This window comes from Oncorhynchus tshawytscha, unplaced genomic scaffold (assembly GCF_018296145.1).
Source record: "Oncorhynchus tshawytscha isolate Ot180627B unplaced genomic scaffold, Otsh_v2.0 Un_contig_2903_pilon_pilon, whole genome shotgun sequence".
Taxonomy (NCBI): Eukaryota; Metazoa; Chordata; class Actinopteri; order Salmoniformes; family Salmonidae; genus Oncorhynchus; species Oncorhynchus tshawytscha.
The window spans coordinates 479,361-499,894 of NW_024609804.1; the positions used below are offsets into that span (position 1 = coordinate 479,361).

Consider the following 20,534-nt stretch of genomic DNA (forward strand, 5'->3'; position numbering starts at 1 on the left):
ACCATTAGTCATTTAATGAATGTTTCATTCAATGTGTTTTGATGGGATATAGTAGTAAAGGCCAAATTCTGTATTTTATCAAATCATTTTTAAATATATATTTTTTTTTATACCTAATGTCCTAAAATACCAAATAAATGATCTAAACAATCCATGGTATGATCTTCTTAAAACCATCCCATATGTCAGCATTGTATTGTAATGCATTATTAGTCTTTTTATGGTGCCAAAGTCCAGGGACAGCATTACAACCAGGATCCAATAATGACCCAGTTACTATTGGGGGAATGGAACCAGAGAGGAAGCTTGTGTTACCTTTCTCACACCACTACAGTATTCATTTCAACAGACCTTTTCCACGACCCATTGTTAGAGCTCAATCTATACCAAAGACTATATAGAGGGTCAGACTGTTAATGGAGTGGTAGGCTCTATGAAAGGAAAGTTTTTACAAAAAAAAATTTCTCTGTATTTTGTTCATTAGTCCACTGTTAATACAATGCCAAAGGTTGCATGTTCGCAATCAAGTTAGAGCACTTTCAGTACAGAGAAAAAAGTGGGATGCTTATGCAAATTATATGTAAATTAGCTAAATAATAATTGCATATAATTTGCATCACACCTTTTGGTATGTACTACATTGTTTTCCCATCCTGGTCCTGGGGATCCATAGAGGTGAGCTTGTTTGTTTTTGCCCTAACACTCACACACTGGATTCAACTAAACAACTCAAGCCTTTGAATTGAATAAGGTATGATAGTGCTAGGGCAAAAACACACGTGTACACCCCTTTGGGACCAGGATTGGGGAACACTGCTGTACTGAAAATCCTCCATCTTCAGAACTTCACTGCTGAAGTGCACATTATTTGGATTGTTTGAGGAAACCAAGGTGGACATTTGTAATTTGATTGAACTATCCCTTTAATTAGAGTTCCATTAGATATGCATTTGCTCTAAGCATGCGCTAAATTCATTTATTTTATAAAAGTGCTTTTGTCATCACTTAAGAAGGCTAGACGAACCTAATGTGTGCTCGCATACTCCCTTAAAAGACCTTCGCTTGAAAAATGAGAAAAAGTGGCAGTAGCACTGTTTGTCCATTTTGAGACGCCATAGAACCCTTTCTCTGTTCACAAATTATAATTGGATTTTAAGGTTTGTATGAATGTCCTGCTTCATAAAATGTTTGTCATCACAAATCAACTGCATTATACTTAAACACTTTAATCAGTAAAATGTTTTTCGCTATAGCCTATATCAATGAGCATTCTGTAATCTTAGCGACTGTTCAAGAAAGAATAAAAACAACATTGTAAGGGTATATAAACCCAAAGTTATTTGTTTGGAAGTAATAAAAACGTATATCTACACTACTGCTGCCAAGAGTCACACACCTCTGTGAGTGACGTCAGTGTGTCGAGTACTGAAAAAGGGTCTATCGCCACTTCCTCAAAATAGATAACTCAAATCTGTCATTAATGTTGAGTGCTGTTGACCAATGAAGGGGCTTAAACTTCGACTACCGACTTCAGCAGAAGACTTGCAAGGAAAAAATAAAAGTATGTACATGCTAGGCCTATTAATTTAGACATTGGTGATTTTACCACTGTAATCAGATCAACATTATGTTATGGTCATTCAATTGATTAGCCCACTAACCACGTGTTAAATGTGTAGTGTAGCCTACACTGTGTAGGACTATGAATTGGGAAGCTATAGGCTATTTGTTAATAGGTCAATTATGTTCTGGCCCGCAGACTAGCTACAAGCCCAACAACAAATTGACTGGAGGCCAAACCTAGTTGCCAACCCCTGTTCTATATTGTAAATTCAATCTTCCCCTTCACCATCATCATCAGATAATTCAAACGTGTGGATATCGTGCTAAACATGAAGGACTCATTGTCTCTGTGAATATAAATTATGTTGTTCCCCACCAGTGCCCTCAGAAGAGGAAACAACGATACAATGTAGTCTAACAACATCTCTCTCAAACAGCACAGATGTGATTCACTGTAGAAGCACTGGTCCTCTTACATTTTAATTCCAGGTTGCATATTACAATATTTAAAGGCATATCAGATGGTCTGCTCTGACCATAACAGTCACACCACCATAGGGTTGGTTGGTAAAAGATTGAAATGGGTAAATAATGTACCCATGAAAACCCTATGAAATAGCTCCCCAATACCATCTGATGTATATATTTCATGTATTACATGAATGGTGACCACAACCCTTCCAACAATACATTTAAATCATGTTTTACTGTGATTGTTTCCACCCTGCTGAATGTATTCAATGTATTCCATTTCAAATGTGTCCCAGTGCAGCTTTACATCCAGGCTATTATGACACATCTGGCAGTTTCTTCTATGTTTCTAGGCCCAGTACAATGGAAAACATGTAGTGTTTTGGTCACTACCATTCCACGAAAATACAATGCTGTATTTTTTTCATTGTACTACAATCTTACATTTTTGTAAGGGCTGTTCTTCACATCAGGGTGCTGCTGCAGGTTCTCTGCGTCTCTTGACCATGTAAGGCGGGCCGGGCACAAAGATCAAGACGCGCTCTCCACCTCCCTCTGGTAGTCATTTAGCCTGATAACACATCACATCCGACCGACACAAGCAAAAACTAAATGTAGCAGCCTGTACACCTAATCATTAGCGAGCTGACATGCTATACTGCACTAACAGCAGCAGCTACATAGTCTAACTTACTATGGCCCTGTCCCTCTGGCCAGGGTAAACAAAGTGGTAATGTTGTGTATTGTATATACAGTATTTAATTTCAAACCATTTATTTTATTTAAGAGAAAAAAGTGGTTGCCCAGCATATATTCATGTACAAACATTTTTCATTATATTTGTGTCATTTAGCAGATGCTCTTATCCAGAGTGACTTATAGGACAAATAAGGGTTAATTGACTTGCTGAAGGGCACAATGACAGATTTTTCACCTAGTCAGCTCGGGATTCAAACCAGCAACCTTTCAGTTACTGGCCCAACACTCTTAACCGCTAGGCTACCTGCCGCCAGATCAATTAACTTCAACAGTTATTCAAATACATTCATCATCAATGACTACAACAATGAATCTAGTATTAAAATACAGTTTAATAAACAAGTAGTCGATTCATAGCCTGTTTATCATTAAACAAAAGTTGTTTAGTAATATAAAATAATCCACCCGAACTAATGCTAAAAACTGATCATCACACCATCCTTACCTGATATAGATTGAGTGTACAAAACATAAGAAACACCTTCCTAATATTGAGTTGCAGCCCCCTTTGTCCTCAGAACACAGGGATGCTGGTCCATGTGGACTCCAATGCTTCCTACAATTGTGTCAAGTTGGCTGGGAGTGGATCTACTCTGAATAGCTCGTTCCATCTCCTCCCACAGATGCACAATTACTGTGAATTCAGTGTAATGTTATTGGAACCATTCCTGGACAAGCCTTGTGGGAGGGATAAACTGCTGCCATGAAGGGATGCACCTGATTGCCAATGATGTTTAGATATCATGTGGCATTCAAACATTGCTCATCTTTTATCAAGAGGCCCAATGTGTGTCCTGAAAACACACCCCAACCATCACACCACCAGCCTCCAATGCTGACACACGGCAGGGATGCATGCAGTGGTGTAAAGTACTTAAGTAGCTCTTTAAATCACTTTTACTTAAGTTTTGGTGTATCTGTACTTTACTATTTAGATATTTTGGACCATTTTTACTTTTATTTCACCAAATTCCAACGCCCAAATTGTACTTTTTACTCCATATATTTTCCCAGACACCCAAAAGTACTAGTTACATTTTATATGATTACCAGGACAGAAAATGGTCAAATTCCCACACTTATCAAGATAACATCCGTGGTCATCCCTACTGCCTCTGATCTGGCAGACTCACTAAACAGAGAACATCCCTGGTCCTCCCTACTGCCTCTGATCTGGCAGACTCACTAAACAGAGAACATCCCTGGTCCTCCCTACTGCCTCTGATCTGGCAGACTCACTAAACAGAGAACATCCCTGGTCTCCCTACTGCCTCTGATCTGGCAGACTCACTAAACAGAGAACATCCCTGGTCCTCCCTACTGCCTCTGATCTGGCAGACTCACTAAACAGAGAACATCCCTGGTCCTCCCTACTGCCTCTGATCTGGCAGACTCACTAAACAGAGAACATCCCTGGTCCTCCCTACTGCCTCTGATCTGGCAGACTCACGAAACAGAGAACATCCCTGGTCCTCCCTACTGCCTCTGATCTGGCAGACTCACTAAACAGAGAACATCCCTGGTCCTCCCTACTGCCTCTGATCTGGCAGACTCACTAGTTCTCTAAAAACCTCTTAAGGATTTTACCCTTTTTTTTTCTTTACATTTCCACCTAAAATGACCCAAATCTAACTGCCTGTAGCTCAGCACCTGAAGCAAAGACATGAATATTCTTGATATCTTTTGAAATGAAACAATTTGAAGAGTGAAATTAATGTAGGAGAATAACACATTAGATCTGGTAAAATCATACAAACAAAACCTTTTTCTTTTTCATTAACTCTGAAATGCAAGAAAGGCCATACTTTCAGAAAGGAGTCTAGGTGTAATTTAGATTTTGGCCACCAGATGGCAGCAGTGTGTGAAAAGTTTGACTGATCCAGTGAAGAATTACATTACTGCACTGTATCAAGTCTGCCAGGAGTTTCCCCAAATGTGCTGAATTGGTCAATTGATACATTTAAGTACAAAACTATAGAGAACATATAAAAATGCTATGGTAATAAAACATTTAAGTTTACACACTGCCAGGAATTTTATACATGATGGATCATTAGCTTATTCACTAACTTTCACACATCTAGATGGTCTGGCGGGGTGGGTGTGGAGCCAGAGACAACAGGGGTTCAAAAATGTAGAACCCAGTTCCTACATTTAACATGAAAATTGATTTTATCAAACAAAACTATGCTACATTTTATCTCTGGGACCCTAAGGATGACAAATCAACTGGTTTGAATGTATCAAACCAGTTGCAGTGATAAGTTGTTGTTTTACACTTTACCCAAACACTAGCATGGTATTTTTTCACTGTAATAGCTACTGTTAATTTGACACTGAAGTTTGCTTAAATTCTTGTTAATCTTTGTCTATGTCCCAGAAAGTTAGCTATTGAATACAATGTCAATATAGTCACATTAGCAACTGTCCTGTTTTAGGAACACCCATCCCGTAGAGGTTAATTTAAGGAATTTGAAATGATTCATACTTTTAGTTTTGATACTTAAGTATATATTAAACCAAATACTTTTACTCAAGTGGTATTCTACTTGGTGACTTGAGTTACTCTTGCCACATTAAGAGCAGGAGTCAGGTTCCTCTCCTGTGTCTGTCTCTGATTAACTTTTAGCTCAGCTCTTGTTTTAAAACAGTTTCTAGAGTCAGATCAGCGGTGAGGAATAACTCCTGTATGTATACGTTCATGCGTTTTTAAGTTGCACAGTAGAGAGAAACTCTTTCCACAGTCAGAGCAGGAGTAAGGCTTCTCTCCTGTATGTACACGTTCATGTGTTTTTAAGTTGCACAGTAGAGAGAAACTCTTTCCACAGTCAGAGCAGGAGTAAGGCTTCTCTCCTGTGTGTGTTCTCTGATGAACTTTGAGCTGACCTGATGTTGTGAAGCATTTTACACAATCAGAGCAGGAGTAAGGCTTCACTCTTGTATGTATACGTCCATGTCTTTTTAAGAGAATCAGTTGAGAGAAACTTTTTCCACAGTCAGAGCAGGAGTAAGGCTTCTCTCCTGTGTGTGTTCTCTGGTGAACGTTTAGCTCAGCTGATGTTGTGAAGCATTTTAAACAGTCAGAGCAGGAGAAAGGCTTCACTCCTGTATGTATAAGTTCATGGCTTTTTAAGGGGCCCAGTTGAGAGAAACTCTTTCCACAGTCAGAGCAAGAGTAAGGCTTCTCTCCTGTGTGTATACGTTCATGTTGTTTTAAAGTGCCCAGTTGAGAGAAAGTCTTTCCACAGTCAGAGCAAGAGTACGGCTTCTCTCCTGTGTGTGTTCTCTGGTGAACTTTTAGGTCAGTTGATGTTGTGAAGCATTTTACACAGTCAGAGCAGGAGAAAGGCTTCACTCCTGTATGTATACGTTCATGTGTTTTTAAGTTAAACAATAGAGAGAAACTCTTTCCACAGTCAGAGCAGGAGTAAGGTTTCTCTCCTGTGTGTGTTCTCTGATGAACTTCTAGCTGACCTGATGTTGTGAAGCAATTTCTACAGTCAGAGCAGGAGTAAGGCTTCTCTCCTGTGTGTATACGTTCATGTCTTTTTAAGGGGCCAAGTTGAGAGAAAGTCTTTCCACAGTCAGAGCAGGAGTAAGGCTTCTCTCCTGTGTGTGTTCTCTGATGAATTTTTAGCTCAGCTGATGTTGTGAAGCATTTTAAACAGTCAGAGCAGGAGTAAGGCTTCACTCCTGTATGTATACGTTCATGTCTTTTTAAGGGGCCAAGTTGAGAGAAAATCTTTCCACAGTCAGAGCAGGAGTAAGGCTTCTCTCCTGTGTGTGTTCTCTGATGAACTTTTAGCTCAGCTGATGTTGTGAAGAATTTTACACATTCAGAGCAGGAGTAAGGCTTCAGTCCTGTATGTCTACGTGTATGTGTTTTTAAGAAGTCCATTCGAGAAAAACTCTTCCCACAGTCAGAGCAGGAGTAAGGCTTCACTCCATTGTGCACACTCTGATGAACTGTCAGATTCCTTGATGTTGTGAATCTCTTCCCACAGTCAGTACAGGAATACGGATTTTCTCCTGTGTGTATTTTTAGGTGTATTTTTAGCTTTGATAGAATTGGGAAAGTCTCCTCACAATGTGGGCAGTGGTGAGACCTCTTAGCTCTGTGATCTTCCTGCTGTTGCTCTCTGGATGTAGAGAATGTCTCAACATGGTCTCCTGTGTGAACAACATCAGAAGAACCAATCAGTTGGAGTGATATACATGTCAATCAAATGTATATTATGAAGCCCTTTTTACATCATCAGTTGTCACAAAGTGCTTTATAGAAACCCAGACTAAAACCCCTAAAGAGCAAGCAATGCAGATATAGAAGCACAGTGGTCTGGAAAAACTCCCTAGAAAGCAGGAACTTTGGAAGAAACAGGCCCAAAGGGGTGGCCAGTCCACTTCTGGCTGTACTGGGTGACATATGTATTCATATCAGTAGGCTGTACAATACAGTGGAATAAAACTATTCTAAAAGTGGGTAAGAGATGAAAGCTAAAAAGGGGTGTGTCATCCTCCACTCACTATCACAAGGGTTAGTAACTACACAGACTCACTTCATAGAACTTTAAAACACTGGCAGTTGGTCTACTTCACTTCTTTAGTCTCCTCTCTGATCACTCCAGATAGACCAGTGAATAAAACAAATGCTGGCAATACTGGTGTCAAACCATGCAAGTGTCAGTAGCATGAAATAACATCTACATTTTCATTGAAACAGTTCCACTGCAACTTTTCATGCCCAGTAGGAAGTTGGAATGAATAACACAAACTTAGTTAGATAGTACCAGCTCTTACCATGAGAAACAGATTTCCCAATCTTCTCCTCCTCTTCTTCATCTTTAATGTTGGCATTCAGCTCCAGTGTTTGACTGCAGTCTTCCAGCTTCACTGATGCCATCTCTGGATCCTGCAGTGCAAACTGGGCTCCACTGTCACAATCAGGACCCAGTGACTGTAGGTTTGGACTCAGTGTGGAAGGAGAGAGGCAGGCTGGGTTTGTCCTCACTGTGGATGTTACCGGCTTCAGACTTAATTCTAGTCGTCCTGTAGTAACAACGAGTAACAGACAAAAAAGGTTTGTCTATATTATTATTTCTTCTTGATCAATGATCTAATTCAGTGCTTGACTTGGACTGAAATAGGTGCCGGTACGGTTTATATTTAGGTGCAGCAGCTCCACAACTCTGTTGAGGTAATATTCTAGAAGAGGAACATGAGCTCAAGCAGTAGAACATTTGAGGTGCCGGTAATCAGCTCCTGTCCATCTCATTTCAATAGATGAGGTAGATAAGTATTGACAACAAAACATGAATTCATTCAAATTTGACAAAGTACACGCTTTAAAATGAGCTACGCTACACAACGTAAATGAACTTAATCAAAAGTAGATGTCCCAAATTCCCAAATGCATAAATGACAAAAACATTTAGTACAAGGTTAGTTAGTTTTAACCTTGTTTTCACTGTATTTCACATCAAAAACCAATTGTATTTCCTGTTCACACCATAGTAACATTTACAGATAAATATAGAAGTTGACGCAGACAGAGTGGGCCCAGCCATGTTACCAGCTTGTTAATTTCACACAAAACCAATAACATGCCAAAAAAACTCAGAAATGTCAACTAAAAAGATTTTTTATTAAAATTACCTTGAAGAAATTATGTCCATCCATTCAGATAAACCCAAAGATTCTAGCTGTGTGACTTTTAAAATAGTTTATCACGTTCACTTGGATTGACACAAAAAATAACAAGCCTTTACCAAAAGTGAAAATCCTTTAATGGATGTTACCTAACATGGTATGACATGTTCTTTTGATATTAGACGTTTAAACTATTACATACCTTTAGTAACAAATAGAAACAGACACAAGGTTATCTTTTTAACATCACATTTCTGGCGCTTTCTTTACTCTGAATATTCGGGATCATTGCTACTCGAACTTCCGCGATGCATTCAAAGCCCCGCCTTCGGCAAATCTGACCATGAATCAATGTTGTTGTTCCCAGCCTATAGACAGAAACTAAAACAGGAAACGTCCGTGCTCAGGTCAATACAACGCTGGTCTGGCCAATCAGATTGCTTCTATCATGTGGACTGGGATATGTTCCGGATAGCCTCAGACAACATTGATGTATACACTGACTCAGTGAGCGAGTTTATTAGCAAGTGCATCGGCGATGTTGTACCCACTGATTATTAAAACCTTCCCTAACCAGAAACCGTGGATTAATGGCAGCATTGGCGTAAAACTGAAAGCGCAAACCACCGCTTTTAATCATGGCAAGGCGACCGGAAACATGACCGAATACAAACAGTGCAGCTATTTCCTCCACAAGGAAATCAAACAACAAAAGCGTCAGTATAGAGAAAAAGTTGAGTTACAATTCAAACACGAGACGTATGTGGCAGGGTCTACAGTCAATCACGGATTACGAAAAGAAAACCAGCCCTGTCGCGGACGTCTTGCTCCCAGACAAACTAAACAACCTCTTTGTTCGCTTTGAGGACAATACAGTGCAACTGACACGGCCTGTTACCAAACCTGTGGGCTCTCCTCCGTGGCCAACGTGAGTAAAACATTTAAACGTGTTAACCCTCGCAAGGCTGCCAGTCCAGTCGGCATCCATCAGAGCATGCGCAGACCAGCTGGCTGGTGTGTTTCCGGACATATTCAACCAATCCCTATCCCAGTCTGTTGTCCCCACATTCTTCAAGATGTTCACCATTGTTCCTGTTCCCAAGAAAGCCTAGGTAACTGAACTAAATGACTATTGCCCCATTGCACTCACTTCTGTCATCATAAAGTGCTTTGAGAGACGAGTCAAGGATCCTATCACCTCCACCCTACCTGATACCCTAGACCCACTCCAATTTGCTTACCGCCCCAATAGGTCCACAGACAATGCAAATCGCCATCACACTACACACTGACTGTCCGAACCCATCTGGACAAGAGGAATACCTATGTAAGAATGCTGTTCATTGACTACAGCTCAGCACTTAACATCATAGTACCCTCCAAACTCATTATTAAGCTCGAGACCCTGGATCTCAACCCCGCCCTGTGCAACTGGGTCCTGGACTTTGATGGGTCGCCCCCAGGTGGTGAAGGTAGGGTAGGAAACAACATCTCCACCCCGCTGATCCTCAACACTGGGGCCCCACAAGGGTGCGTTCTCAGCCCTCTCCTGTACTCCCTGCTCACCCATTACTGCATGGCCATACATGCTTCCAACTCAATCATCAAGTTTGCAGACGACACTACAGTGGTAGGCCTGATTATCAACAATGATGAGACGGCCTATAGGGAGGAGGTGAAGGCCCTCGGAGTGTGGTATCGGAGATGAAAGGAGATGGAGATGATCGTGAACTACAGGAAAACAGCTGTTATGAACAGAGTGGACCAAGTTTTGTAGACTTTACCCTTTGCAAAAAAATATACACTGCTCAAAAAAATAAAGGGAACACTTAAACAACACAATGTAACTCCAAGTCAATCACACTTCTGTGAAATCAAACTGTCCACTTAGGAAGCAACACTGATTGACAATACATTTCACAAGCTGTTGTGCAAATGGAATAGACAACAGGTGGAAATTATAGGCAATTAGCAAGACACCCCCAATAAAGGAGTGGTTCTGCAGGTGGTGACCACAGTCCACTTCTCAGTTCCTATGCTTCCTGGCTGATGTTTTGGTCACTTTTGAATGCTGGCGGGGCTTTCACTCTAGTGGTAGCATGAGACGGAGTCTACAACCCACACAAGTGGCTCAGGTAGTGCAGCTCATCCAGGATGGCACATCAATGCGAGCTGTGGCAAGAAGGTTTGCTGTGTCTGTCAGCATAGTGTCCAGAGCATGGAGGCCAGGATACAGGCTAGTACATCAGGAGACGTGGAGGAGGCCGTAGGAGGGCAATAACCCAGCAGCAGGACCGCTACCTCCGCCTTTGTGCAAGGAGGAGCAGGAGGAGCACTGCCAGAGCCCTGCAAAATGACCTCCAGCAGGCCACAAATGTGCATGTGTCTGCTCAAACGGTCAGAAACAGACTCCATGAGGGTGGTTTTGAGGGTCCGACGTCCACAGGTGGGGGTTGTGCTTACAGCCCAACACCGTGCAGAACGTTTAACATTTGCCAGAGAACACCAAGATTGGCTAATTCTATGCTCTTCACAGATGAAAGCAGGTTCACACTGAGCACATGTGACAGACGTGACAGTCTGGAGACGCAGTGGAGAACGTTCTGCTGCCTGCAACATCCTCCAGCATGACCGGTTTGGCGGTGGGTCAGTCATGGTGTGGGGTGGCATTTCTTTGGGGGGCCGCACAGCCCTCCATGTGCTCGACAGAGGTAGCCTGACTGCCATTAGGTACCGAGATGAGATCCTCAGACCCCTTGTGAGACCATATGCTGGTGCGGTTGGCCCTGGGTTCCTCCTAATGCAAGACAATGCTAGACCTCATGTGGCTGGAGTGTGTCAGCAGTTCCTGCAAGAGGAAGGCATTGATGCTATTATGGACTGGCCCGCCCATTCCCCAGACCTGGATCCAATTGAGGACATCTGGGACATCATGTCTCGCTCCATCCACCAACGCCACGTTACACCACAGACTGTCCAGGAGTTGGCGGATGCTTTAGTCCAGGTCTGGGAGGAGATCCCTCAGGAGACCATCCGCCACCTCATCAGGAGCATGCCCAGGCATTGTAGGGAGGTCATACAGGCATGTGGAGACCACACACACTACTGAGCCTAATTTTCACTTGTTTTAAGGACATTACATCAAAGTTGGATCAGCCTGTAGTGTGGTTTTCCACTTTAATTTTGAGTGTGACTCCAAATCCAGACCTCCATGGGTTGATACATTTGATTTCCATTGATAATTTTTGTGTGATTTTGTTGTCAGCACATTCAACTATGTAAAGAAAAAAGTATTTAATAAGATTATTTAATTCATTCAGATCTAGGATGTGTTATTTTAGTGTTCCCTTTATTTTTTTGAGCAGTGTATATAATTGCGTTATTTATAAGGAACGTAAAGGTGAATTGAGTTATTGCACACAAGCGCTTCACAGAGGCGTTCCCGAACAGAAATATGCAGATGTGTTGTAGAACACACCAATAGGATCTCGCTGACTCGTGCTTGGCTCTGCCCAGTATGACTCATCTGTTCCCATTGGAAACGACCAGCTGTGGTCTGTCTTGGTTTAGTTATAAAAAGTGCAATCGTCCGTGCATTTAGGGATCCTTGGGATAGACCAACCTCATTATATGAGAAGGGCGGTGCTTAATTTGAGCCAGATCCTCCGGCACCTCTCAGTTTTGTAGTCTTTCGTTCCGGAACCCATTCACAAAGATCAGGTAGCCTACCTTGCGACGCAAAAAAATATTTCCACTGTTTGCAATGCAAAAAATCCACATAAAAGCAAATCAGAGTAATCACATTTGGATTCCTCTGTAATTATCAGCCCCATAAAAAACACAACGTGAAAACGTAACATAACTGTAAACGTAACTGCAACATTGTAGCCTATTTAGACCAAGGCGTAGCCATTGCTGTGGTGAGAGAGAAGCACGCCTGTATCTCTCACAGAACTAAAATGAGATTCACTTTCTATGATCCCTCTCCCTCTCTGTGTTGTTATAGACATGAGCCTGCAACTCTCATCTCTCCTAACAGGCCTTTCACAATATTTTTTATACAAATTGCAGGAAAACAGGTTGTAAAGCAAATGGATCCTGCTGAAAAGAAATTACCAATCTGTCTGTGTTACCAAGTAATCTTTCAAATAGGCCTATTGAGCGAACAGCATTGTTTTACAAAGTAAAGCAAGAGAGAGAAGCTTTTGGCCGGTGAGTGAGCTGCACATCATTCGGTGAGTCAGTGAAACTGGAAAGCTTTGTTTAGGACAATAACTTCCTCCTCATATTGTACAATGTGTTTCTCCCCACACCTGGCCTAGACTATTGATGGATTGTTTTTATTGATCTCAGTTTGTCAGTGTCAATGTAGCCTGTAATTTGTGAGGTATTTAAAAAACATTGTGCGAAAGTCTCCAGTCATCTAAAATGATGTACGATTGCATGAAATCTGTTTATAAAACGCCAACTTCTGCAAGTGTCTCCACACCACTGCCAGTACACAAACTTGGATAGACAGAACCTCCTCTTACCATGACTAACAGATTCCCCAATCTTCTCCTCCTCTTCTTCATCTTTAATGTTGGCATTCAGCTCCAGTGTTTGACTGCAGTCTTCCAGCTTCACTGATGCCATCTCTGGATCCTGCAGAGCAAACTGGGCTCCACTGTCACAATCAGGACCCAGTGAATGTAGGTTTGGACTCGGTGTGGAAGGAGAGAGGCAGGCTGGGTTTGTCCTCACTGTTGATGTTACCGGCCTCAGACTTAATCTGAGTCAGCCTGTAGTAATAAAGAGAAACGGGCACTTAAATTAGTCTTGACAGTTCTGGCACTTTATTCTCTAAAAATATGGTTTATATTTAGGAGCAGGAGCTCCACAATACTGTTGAGCTAAAATTCTATAAGAGGAACATGAGCTCAAGCAGTAGAAATTTGAGGTGCTGGTACTCAGCTCCAGTGAGCTCCTGTCCAATTCAAGCACTGATCTCATTTCAATAGATCTGGTAGCTAAGCATTGACAACAAAACACGAGTTCATTCACATCAGACAAAGTCTACACTTTATATTAGGCTACAGAACTTAATCTAGAGTAGATTTCCTGAATTCACATGAATGCATAAATTACTCAAAAACATTTAGTACAAGGTTGTAGTATGTTTCAGGCAGCACTATGTACTATTTTCCTGAATAACCTGGTCTTCACTGTATTATTCCAGTCAAAAACCAAAAGCATTTTCCTTCACACCATAGTAACATGTATAGATAGACAGATACAACTGAATGTCTCAATACTAGTTCACATGTAGAAAACTGATTACATTAATAATTTAGCGCAACCGTAAAATGGTCTCTCTGCTGTAACCTCACTGCCTGCACTGAAGTGCGTTCATGCAGACCGAGTGGGATCCGCCATTTTACCAGCTCGTGAATTTTATACAAAACCAAAAACGACATGTAAAACGAACCCAGAAAGCTACAACAAATTGATCGTTAATGAAATGACCTTAACGAAATGATATACATCCACTCAGACTAACCCACAGTCTCTAACTGTGACTTGTAAAAACGTCATCACGTTCACTCACGCGGTTTGACACAAAAATAACACATAAAACCTTTATCAAACGTGATAATACCTTGACGTATTTGTTACCTAGCATGTTATGACATGTTCTTTCGATATTATAACGTGCTATTACCTACCAGTAGTCATACATTTGAAACGGACACAGAAGTAGTCGTCTCTACTGCACAATTCCGATGTTTCCTTTATTGTGAAGAATGATGTGCGCCTGCGCGGAACTTCCTGTTCCCCCACTACCAGTTTCTAAACCCAGAGACGTAACAACGCGAGACTTCAGAGAACGCTTTTGAAGCAGACCAAGCCTGGGTTTGACAAGTCAATGAGAGAAGTGAACAATTCTGATACTTTTGCAGCGGCTAATGGGGATCCTAATAAATACCAAAAAGATTCTGTCGTCACACAGTTGATACATGGCCATTCTTTTATCAATTTCATAACTGCAGTGGCTTATTCACAATAGCTCTCACTGCATATGAAATATCCTAGCATCACAGGTAGCCTAGTGGTTATTGCGTTGGGTTGCTGGATCGAAACACCGAGCTGCAAGATAAAAATCTGTCGTTCTGCTCCTGAACAAGACAGTTAATCCACTGTTCCTTAGTAGGCCGTCATTGTAAATAAGATGTTTTTTAACTGACTTGCCTAGTTTAAATAAATCACATGAGTTGGTTTTATATTCAGACATTCATTCGCAAAAAATCAATTTAAATTGCAAAAATCAATAACTAATTAATTAATTGTCACAGAAACAAAAATATTCTATAAAAGTCTAGCATAAAATCTATCAAATATCATTTAAAACTGTTTAAATCAATAACTAATTCACCGTTTGTCACAGAAACTTCAAAATGTGTATGATTCATTCTCTTAATGTCTAGTATACTTTTACAACCTTTGCTTTGAGTAGAAATTCCCGTTTTGATTTGATAGAAATACATAAAATATCAAGTATTGCATTTAAAGACGAAGAAATCAATAACTAATTCAGTGATTGTCTCAGAAAAAAAGTGAGAATATGCATATAAAATAACTTTAAATAAATGTTCATTTCAAGTGCAATTTGTTCTATATGAAGTTAGATAATGTTTACATAAAGTTGTACAATGTTTACAATCTTAAACTGTATGTCAAATCAATGTTTACAATCTTAAACCGAATGTCAAATCAATGTTTACAATCTTAAATTGTATGTCAAATCAATGTTTACAATCTTAAACTATATGTCAAATCAATATTTTCATGTTTAGTGCAACAGTTCCACATGTTAAAGTAGTTACAAAGCACAACAGTCATTTATTTTATACGTCTCTAATTTAACAGCAAAGCTGATATGGAGTGTGAGAACGAGGGCCTAGTATGTGAATGGTCTGTAGTGGAAAGACATAGGAAGAACAGAGATAATGATACTGGAAGCAGTGGCGCATGTGGTATAGAAACTCTAAAAAGGCCCCTGGTAGGGAGCTAGAGTAATAACATGTCACAGTGGAAAGTTGGGATGGTGTTTGAGGAGACCACAGGGCCTCATTTACACTCTGATGTAAGGTTAACCAAGGCCATAAAAAGAGAGGTGAAGTTAAACTGGGCTTCACCCGTGTAAATGAGAACTTGTTCTCAACTAGCCTACCTGGTTTAAAGATGAAATAAAAAATTGGAAATGGTAGATTGTTAATATATTGTGCTAGTCAGTTTCAGCAAGGGAAGATTCTTCAAATAGAAAATCATAATGGGACGAAGCTCAGAAGCCATGACCCTGGAGCTGATGCTACATTGAAGGGAGTAATCATCTCTGAGGTCCCAATATCTATGTCCATGGATGATATTGTTAAAGAACATGTGAAGGGAGACAGTGGTTGAAGCCTAAAGGTTGATCAGTAGGAAAGAGGGTTAAAGAAGTGAAAGCTTATCAGTGCTGTTGAGGTGTTAGAAGGTTTTGATGGAGCTTACATGGTTGGTCCGGTCGTAAGAGGACCTACTGTCAGACTGATGGAGCTTCCATGGCTGGTCCCGTAGTAAGAGGACCTACTGTCAGACTGATGGAGGTTCCATGGCTGGTCCTGTAGTAAGAGGACCTACTGTCAGACTGATGGAGCTTCCATGGCTGGTCCCGTAGTAAGAGGACCTACTGTCAGACTGATGGAGCTTCCATGCCTGGTCCCGTAGTAAGAGGACCTACTGTCAGACTGATGGAGGTTCCATGGCTGCTCCTGTAGTATGATGACCTACTGTCAGAACTCTAGTCCTACTATTCCTGACATGGCTTTGAGGCCTGTTCAGAAATCTTGCGCTCATAAATGTGACAAATAAATGTGACAAAGGGTACTTTAATAGTGAATAAAATGTACTTCATAGCATTCATTGGTAAGCTTATCAACAACTTGGATTGGATAAAGCAGAAATACCAGGTTTAAAGTTATCTTGTAAACTGCAGCAGAGTTGTTGGGGGTAACAGATGTTACTGTCGGCATGGTTTTTGATAATCTGGATAACCTAAGGGTGGATTGTCTCAGCATGATATAGACCCCAATGTTTGCAAACACAGAAAGGGATATATTGATCAAGTTTATTGGGTGGTGTGGGATAGTTTTTTGGGGAAGGGGAGGGTGTGGTAGAATTTAATAGGTATTTCTTGGTTTATTTTCTTTGTACAGAATTAGACAGACATGCACCTTAAACGTTTGTTTGTGGACCTCCATGATACCATAGGAGGTCTGCATCAACAGACTTCAGTGCAGGTAGTGCCTCAGAGAGAGAACATTTCAGTTGCTCTACAGTTTTGAAGCTGAATGTAATGATTATCAGTTCTTTACATGTGTACTAATATTCAGACACATTCAGTTTCTTAAGTACTTAAGTACTTAAGTCCTTGAATTTGACTTGCCACTGTACGAACCCTGTGAGGTTTTCTGTCTATGCTCTATAACCCACTACTATATCACATAAGATTGAATTGTTTGAACAGCAGTTGTCTGTGTGTGTGTGTGTGTGTGTGTGTGTGTGTGTGTGTGTGTGTGTGTGTGTGTGTGTGTGTGTGTGTGTGTGTGTGTGTGTGTGTGTGTGTGTGTGTGTGTGTCAAGGACCGAGCAACATGCTGAGACTGCTGCATGTTGCAAAACTGTAGATAACAGCCCGGCAGATGCTTTGTCCTTGTGTTTGTATGTGACAATATTGAGCACATGGTGTGACTTGCTGTATCTTACAAAGTTGTGGTTAATCAGATATAGGGAGGGGTGGACATCATGAGGAGGTTTAACTGAGATGGAAAAATACTGAACAACACAATAGCAGGAACTGAGCAACTGTTATAACTAGGGTGTGATACCTGAACAGTAAGAATCTATACATCGACGGAGGGAGGACTCCAAGAAGCGCCAAGAGATTAGGACTAGTCTGAGCGCCTGCGATAGGCTGAGCAAGTCTAAAACCACGCTCAGCCTCTACTGTGATAGGCCAACAGACGGGTTGGAACTATGTCTATCACAGTATAAGAACAACTGTTTACGTACATCCTGTCAGTTCTCTGTTTGCCCTGCGAGGTGGGGTTTTAATTGAGCCACTGAGAAATAGATAAGATATACACTAGGTACGGAGACGAGGCGACGGGTGTGGTCGACGTAAGACGGGAGGGGTGTTCTAACCAAGTCAAGCGAATAAATATAAACGTATAGCAGATAACAAACCGACAACACCCCACCATGGAATGCTTAACTATTGAAAAAGTATCGAAAACATTGAAATCCACCTTGAAAGTGAATGGTGGTAAAGAAGGCAAGGAATGGAAGCAGCGAGGTGAAACGATGTATAAAGAATGGACTGAGGAAGGCTATATCATCTCCCCCACCGGGCTCCCTGCAGAGGGCGAGCCGGGGCGCATCCTAGACTCGCTCAAACGGAAAGTGCATAAGACAAGCACCGAATGGAAGCAGGGGGGGAACCAAATAAAGGGAAGATAAGAGATGCAATGGAAATGCAATTGAAAAGGCCAAACTGAAGGAGAAAATTGGGTTGGCAATGCTGGAGAAGCTGCGGGAAATGTGCAGCGAGTCTACACCATCCACACCCAAGCCCAGCTCCACGGGGAGATTATATTCCCAACTACCCACAGCCCCTGAGCCCCCACCTTATGAAGGGTCGGAGTTGATGGCCCCAGTACTGGATGTAGCAGCAACTGTCAATTATAACAAGAGACCAGAAGGGCATCACGACCAAGCTTGGGTCCCTTTGGCTCAAGACTGAGGGCCGGAAATTGATGCGCTACTAACAGCATCCCGCTCCCTGAGAGATGGGATAAGGGAGCTGAGCAGAATACAGAGAGAGGAAAAAGGGAGGGAGTGCACAAGCGAACAACACAGTATGGAGGGCAGCCATGGGAATGGATGCTCGGGAAGCGCAGAGATGGACAGAGAAAGTGTAAACGACAGGGGTCAGGTATGGACAGAAGACAGCCTGACCCAGACACGAGAGAAAGAGAGAGAACGAAGGAGAGTATGGGAGGAGCTACAGCTGAGGCGCATGAAGCAAACTCTAGATAGAATGGAAGAGGAACATAGACTGAATGAGGAAGTGAGAAAGCAGCAAGGAGGAACAGGTGACAATGGGGACACTTCATACAACATTATACAATTATTATGATGTGTTACAGATGTGGTGGAAATGGCCACTATGCCAGGAACTGTGGACGACCCCCGCATATCAACAAGGCCTAACAAGGGGCAGGGGATATTCTGGGCCCCCACGGGGACGCAGTAACTGGGCACCACTTGGGCGGGGAAATTGGGGCGGATATGGAGGTGGTCACCAGCCTCAACAGCCATACTACCAGCAGCAGCCATCTGGTCCCGGTATGCCTGCTGGGGCAACAACTTCCTAATCCAAGCTTGATCCCAAGTATGGCCTGGCTAGGCCAAGAAACCAGACCTCACCAATGAAGCTGCCCAGAGACCCCAGTTAACGTAAATAACACCACCAACTACACATTTCCGCCTAGTGAGGAACCAGTAGTTAAAATTGCATGATTGGGGGTAAACAGCAGAGTATGTTGATTGACACAGGATGCACGTGGTCTTCTGTGCAAGCATCATACCCCCTTACCACCAAGACGCAAGCTTTCTCAGGGGTCTCGGGAAATATTATGAGAAAGCCATTTACCGTGCCACTGGATGTGTACTGGGATGACCTGAAAGTCACCCATCACTTCCTATACAACCCGGAATGTTCCATCGGTTTGATGGGAAGGGACCTACTCTCTAAACTTGGCTGTAGCATATACTGCAATGGACAGGGTATGCATGTAACAAACATTCCTCCAGCCAAACTAATGCAATAGGGGCAATAGGGAGGCAACAGCTCATATCGTTATGAGACATCCTCTGGAAATCAACACAGATCACGGGGTGACCGTCTGTATTGGCTCCAAACTGTTCACCCTATCGAGCAAGAGGAAGTCGAACATCACAAAAATGATCACGGCCAAGCACATCACCTATGTGACAGAAGTAACCAACATGACGGATGGGATGGGAAACGGAGAACCGCACATTTGTGAAGACAGGGCAGCAAAACAAGTAAAGGTCAGGATGGACCTCGAATGTCCCGTTGGAAGGAACAGCAGAGACTCTGTTTACGGACGGTTGTTGTTACAGGTCACAGACACCAGGAGAAGGTAACATAGCATCCTATGCAGTGGTGAAGCAAGGAGGAGGGACAGGAACACACGAGGTGGTAGAAGCAAAGAGATTGGACCCATCTGAGGCCTCAGCCCAGCTGGCTGAACTCCGAGCACGAAGAAGAGCTCTGGAACTGAGCAAAGGGAAAAGAGTGAACATCTACACAGATTCTGCATAAGCACATGGCATTGCACATATAGATGGTCCACAATGGATGAGGAGGGGCTACCTGACCAGCTCAAACGAACCCATAAAACACAAACAGGAAGTGCATCGACTAATTGAAGCGATACAGCTGCCAAGGAATGTGGCCATCATGAAATGTAAAGGGCACAGTAAAGAGGGCACCAGTGTGAGACAAGCGGAAGCGGATGTGCTGTTCAAGTCTGATATCTCCCAGTTGAGTAAAGTTGGTCAGAAGGAATGGAAGACGGAGACAACGAAAAATGAAGCAAACAGACCAAAAGTTGTAAACGAACATTGGTTTCTTTTGGAGCGCGATTCATCAACATTTATGTATTTTGGGGTGATCATTTGCGGTCAGGAAGATGGTAAACTAGGCATAAGGAAAGGGAGAGTCTGTCAGAGTGACCAGCAGTGATTTTGGTTTGATTTCATGCGTCTCAGAAGAGTAGGAGGAGCATTGTTTTTCGGAGGAGGGCCCCGATAAAATGTGTTATATATGGAGTTTCGTTGAAAGAGTGAAGAGTGTCTGCCTACTCATGTGATGCTGCATTATGTAAGATACGCGAATAAACCACTGCAGTTATGACATTGATAAAAGAATGGGCATGTTTCAAGTGTGTGCCGACTGAATCTTTTTGGTATTTATTAGGATCCGGATTA

At 42.1% G+C, this 20,534-nt stretch overlaps 1 protein-coding gene across 6 annotated transcripts in view; it reads right to left on the minus strand.

Moving 5' to 3' along the window:
* Positions 1–20,534, minus strand: part of LOC112239018 (zinc finger protein OZF-like) — a 139,173-nt gene that overhangs the window by 96,482 nt on the left and 22,157 nt on the right. Inside the window, exons 2-5 of one of the 6 annotated variants that reach the window (XM_042318346.1) lie at positions 16,258–16,264; positions 12,972–13,210; positions 7,591–7,839; positions 4,903–6,963 (exon numbers count right to left, since the gene is read on the minus strand). The exons of 1 other annotated variant lie outside the window; for it this stretch is intronic. In XM_042318346.1, the coding sequence (XP_042174280.1) occupies positions 5,459–6,963; positions 7,591–7,839; positions 12,972–13,210; positions 16,258–16,264 (2,000 nt within the window). In that variant the 3' untranslated portion in view covers positions 4,903–5,458. Of the gene's footprint in view, positions 1–4,902; positions 6,964–7,590; positions 7,840–12,971; positions 13,211–16,257; positions 16,265–20,534 lie in introns of those variants that run through there. 4 more of the 6 variants (XM_042318342.1, XM_042318348.1, XM_042318343.1 and 1 more) reach the window with 4 other exon arrangements.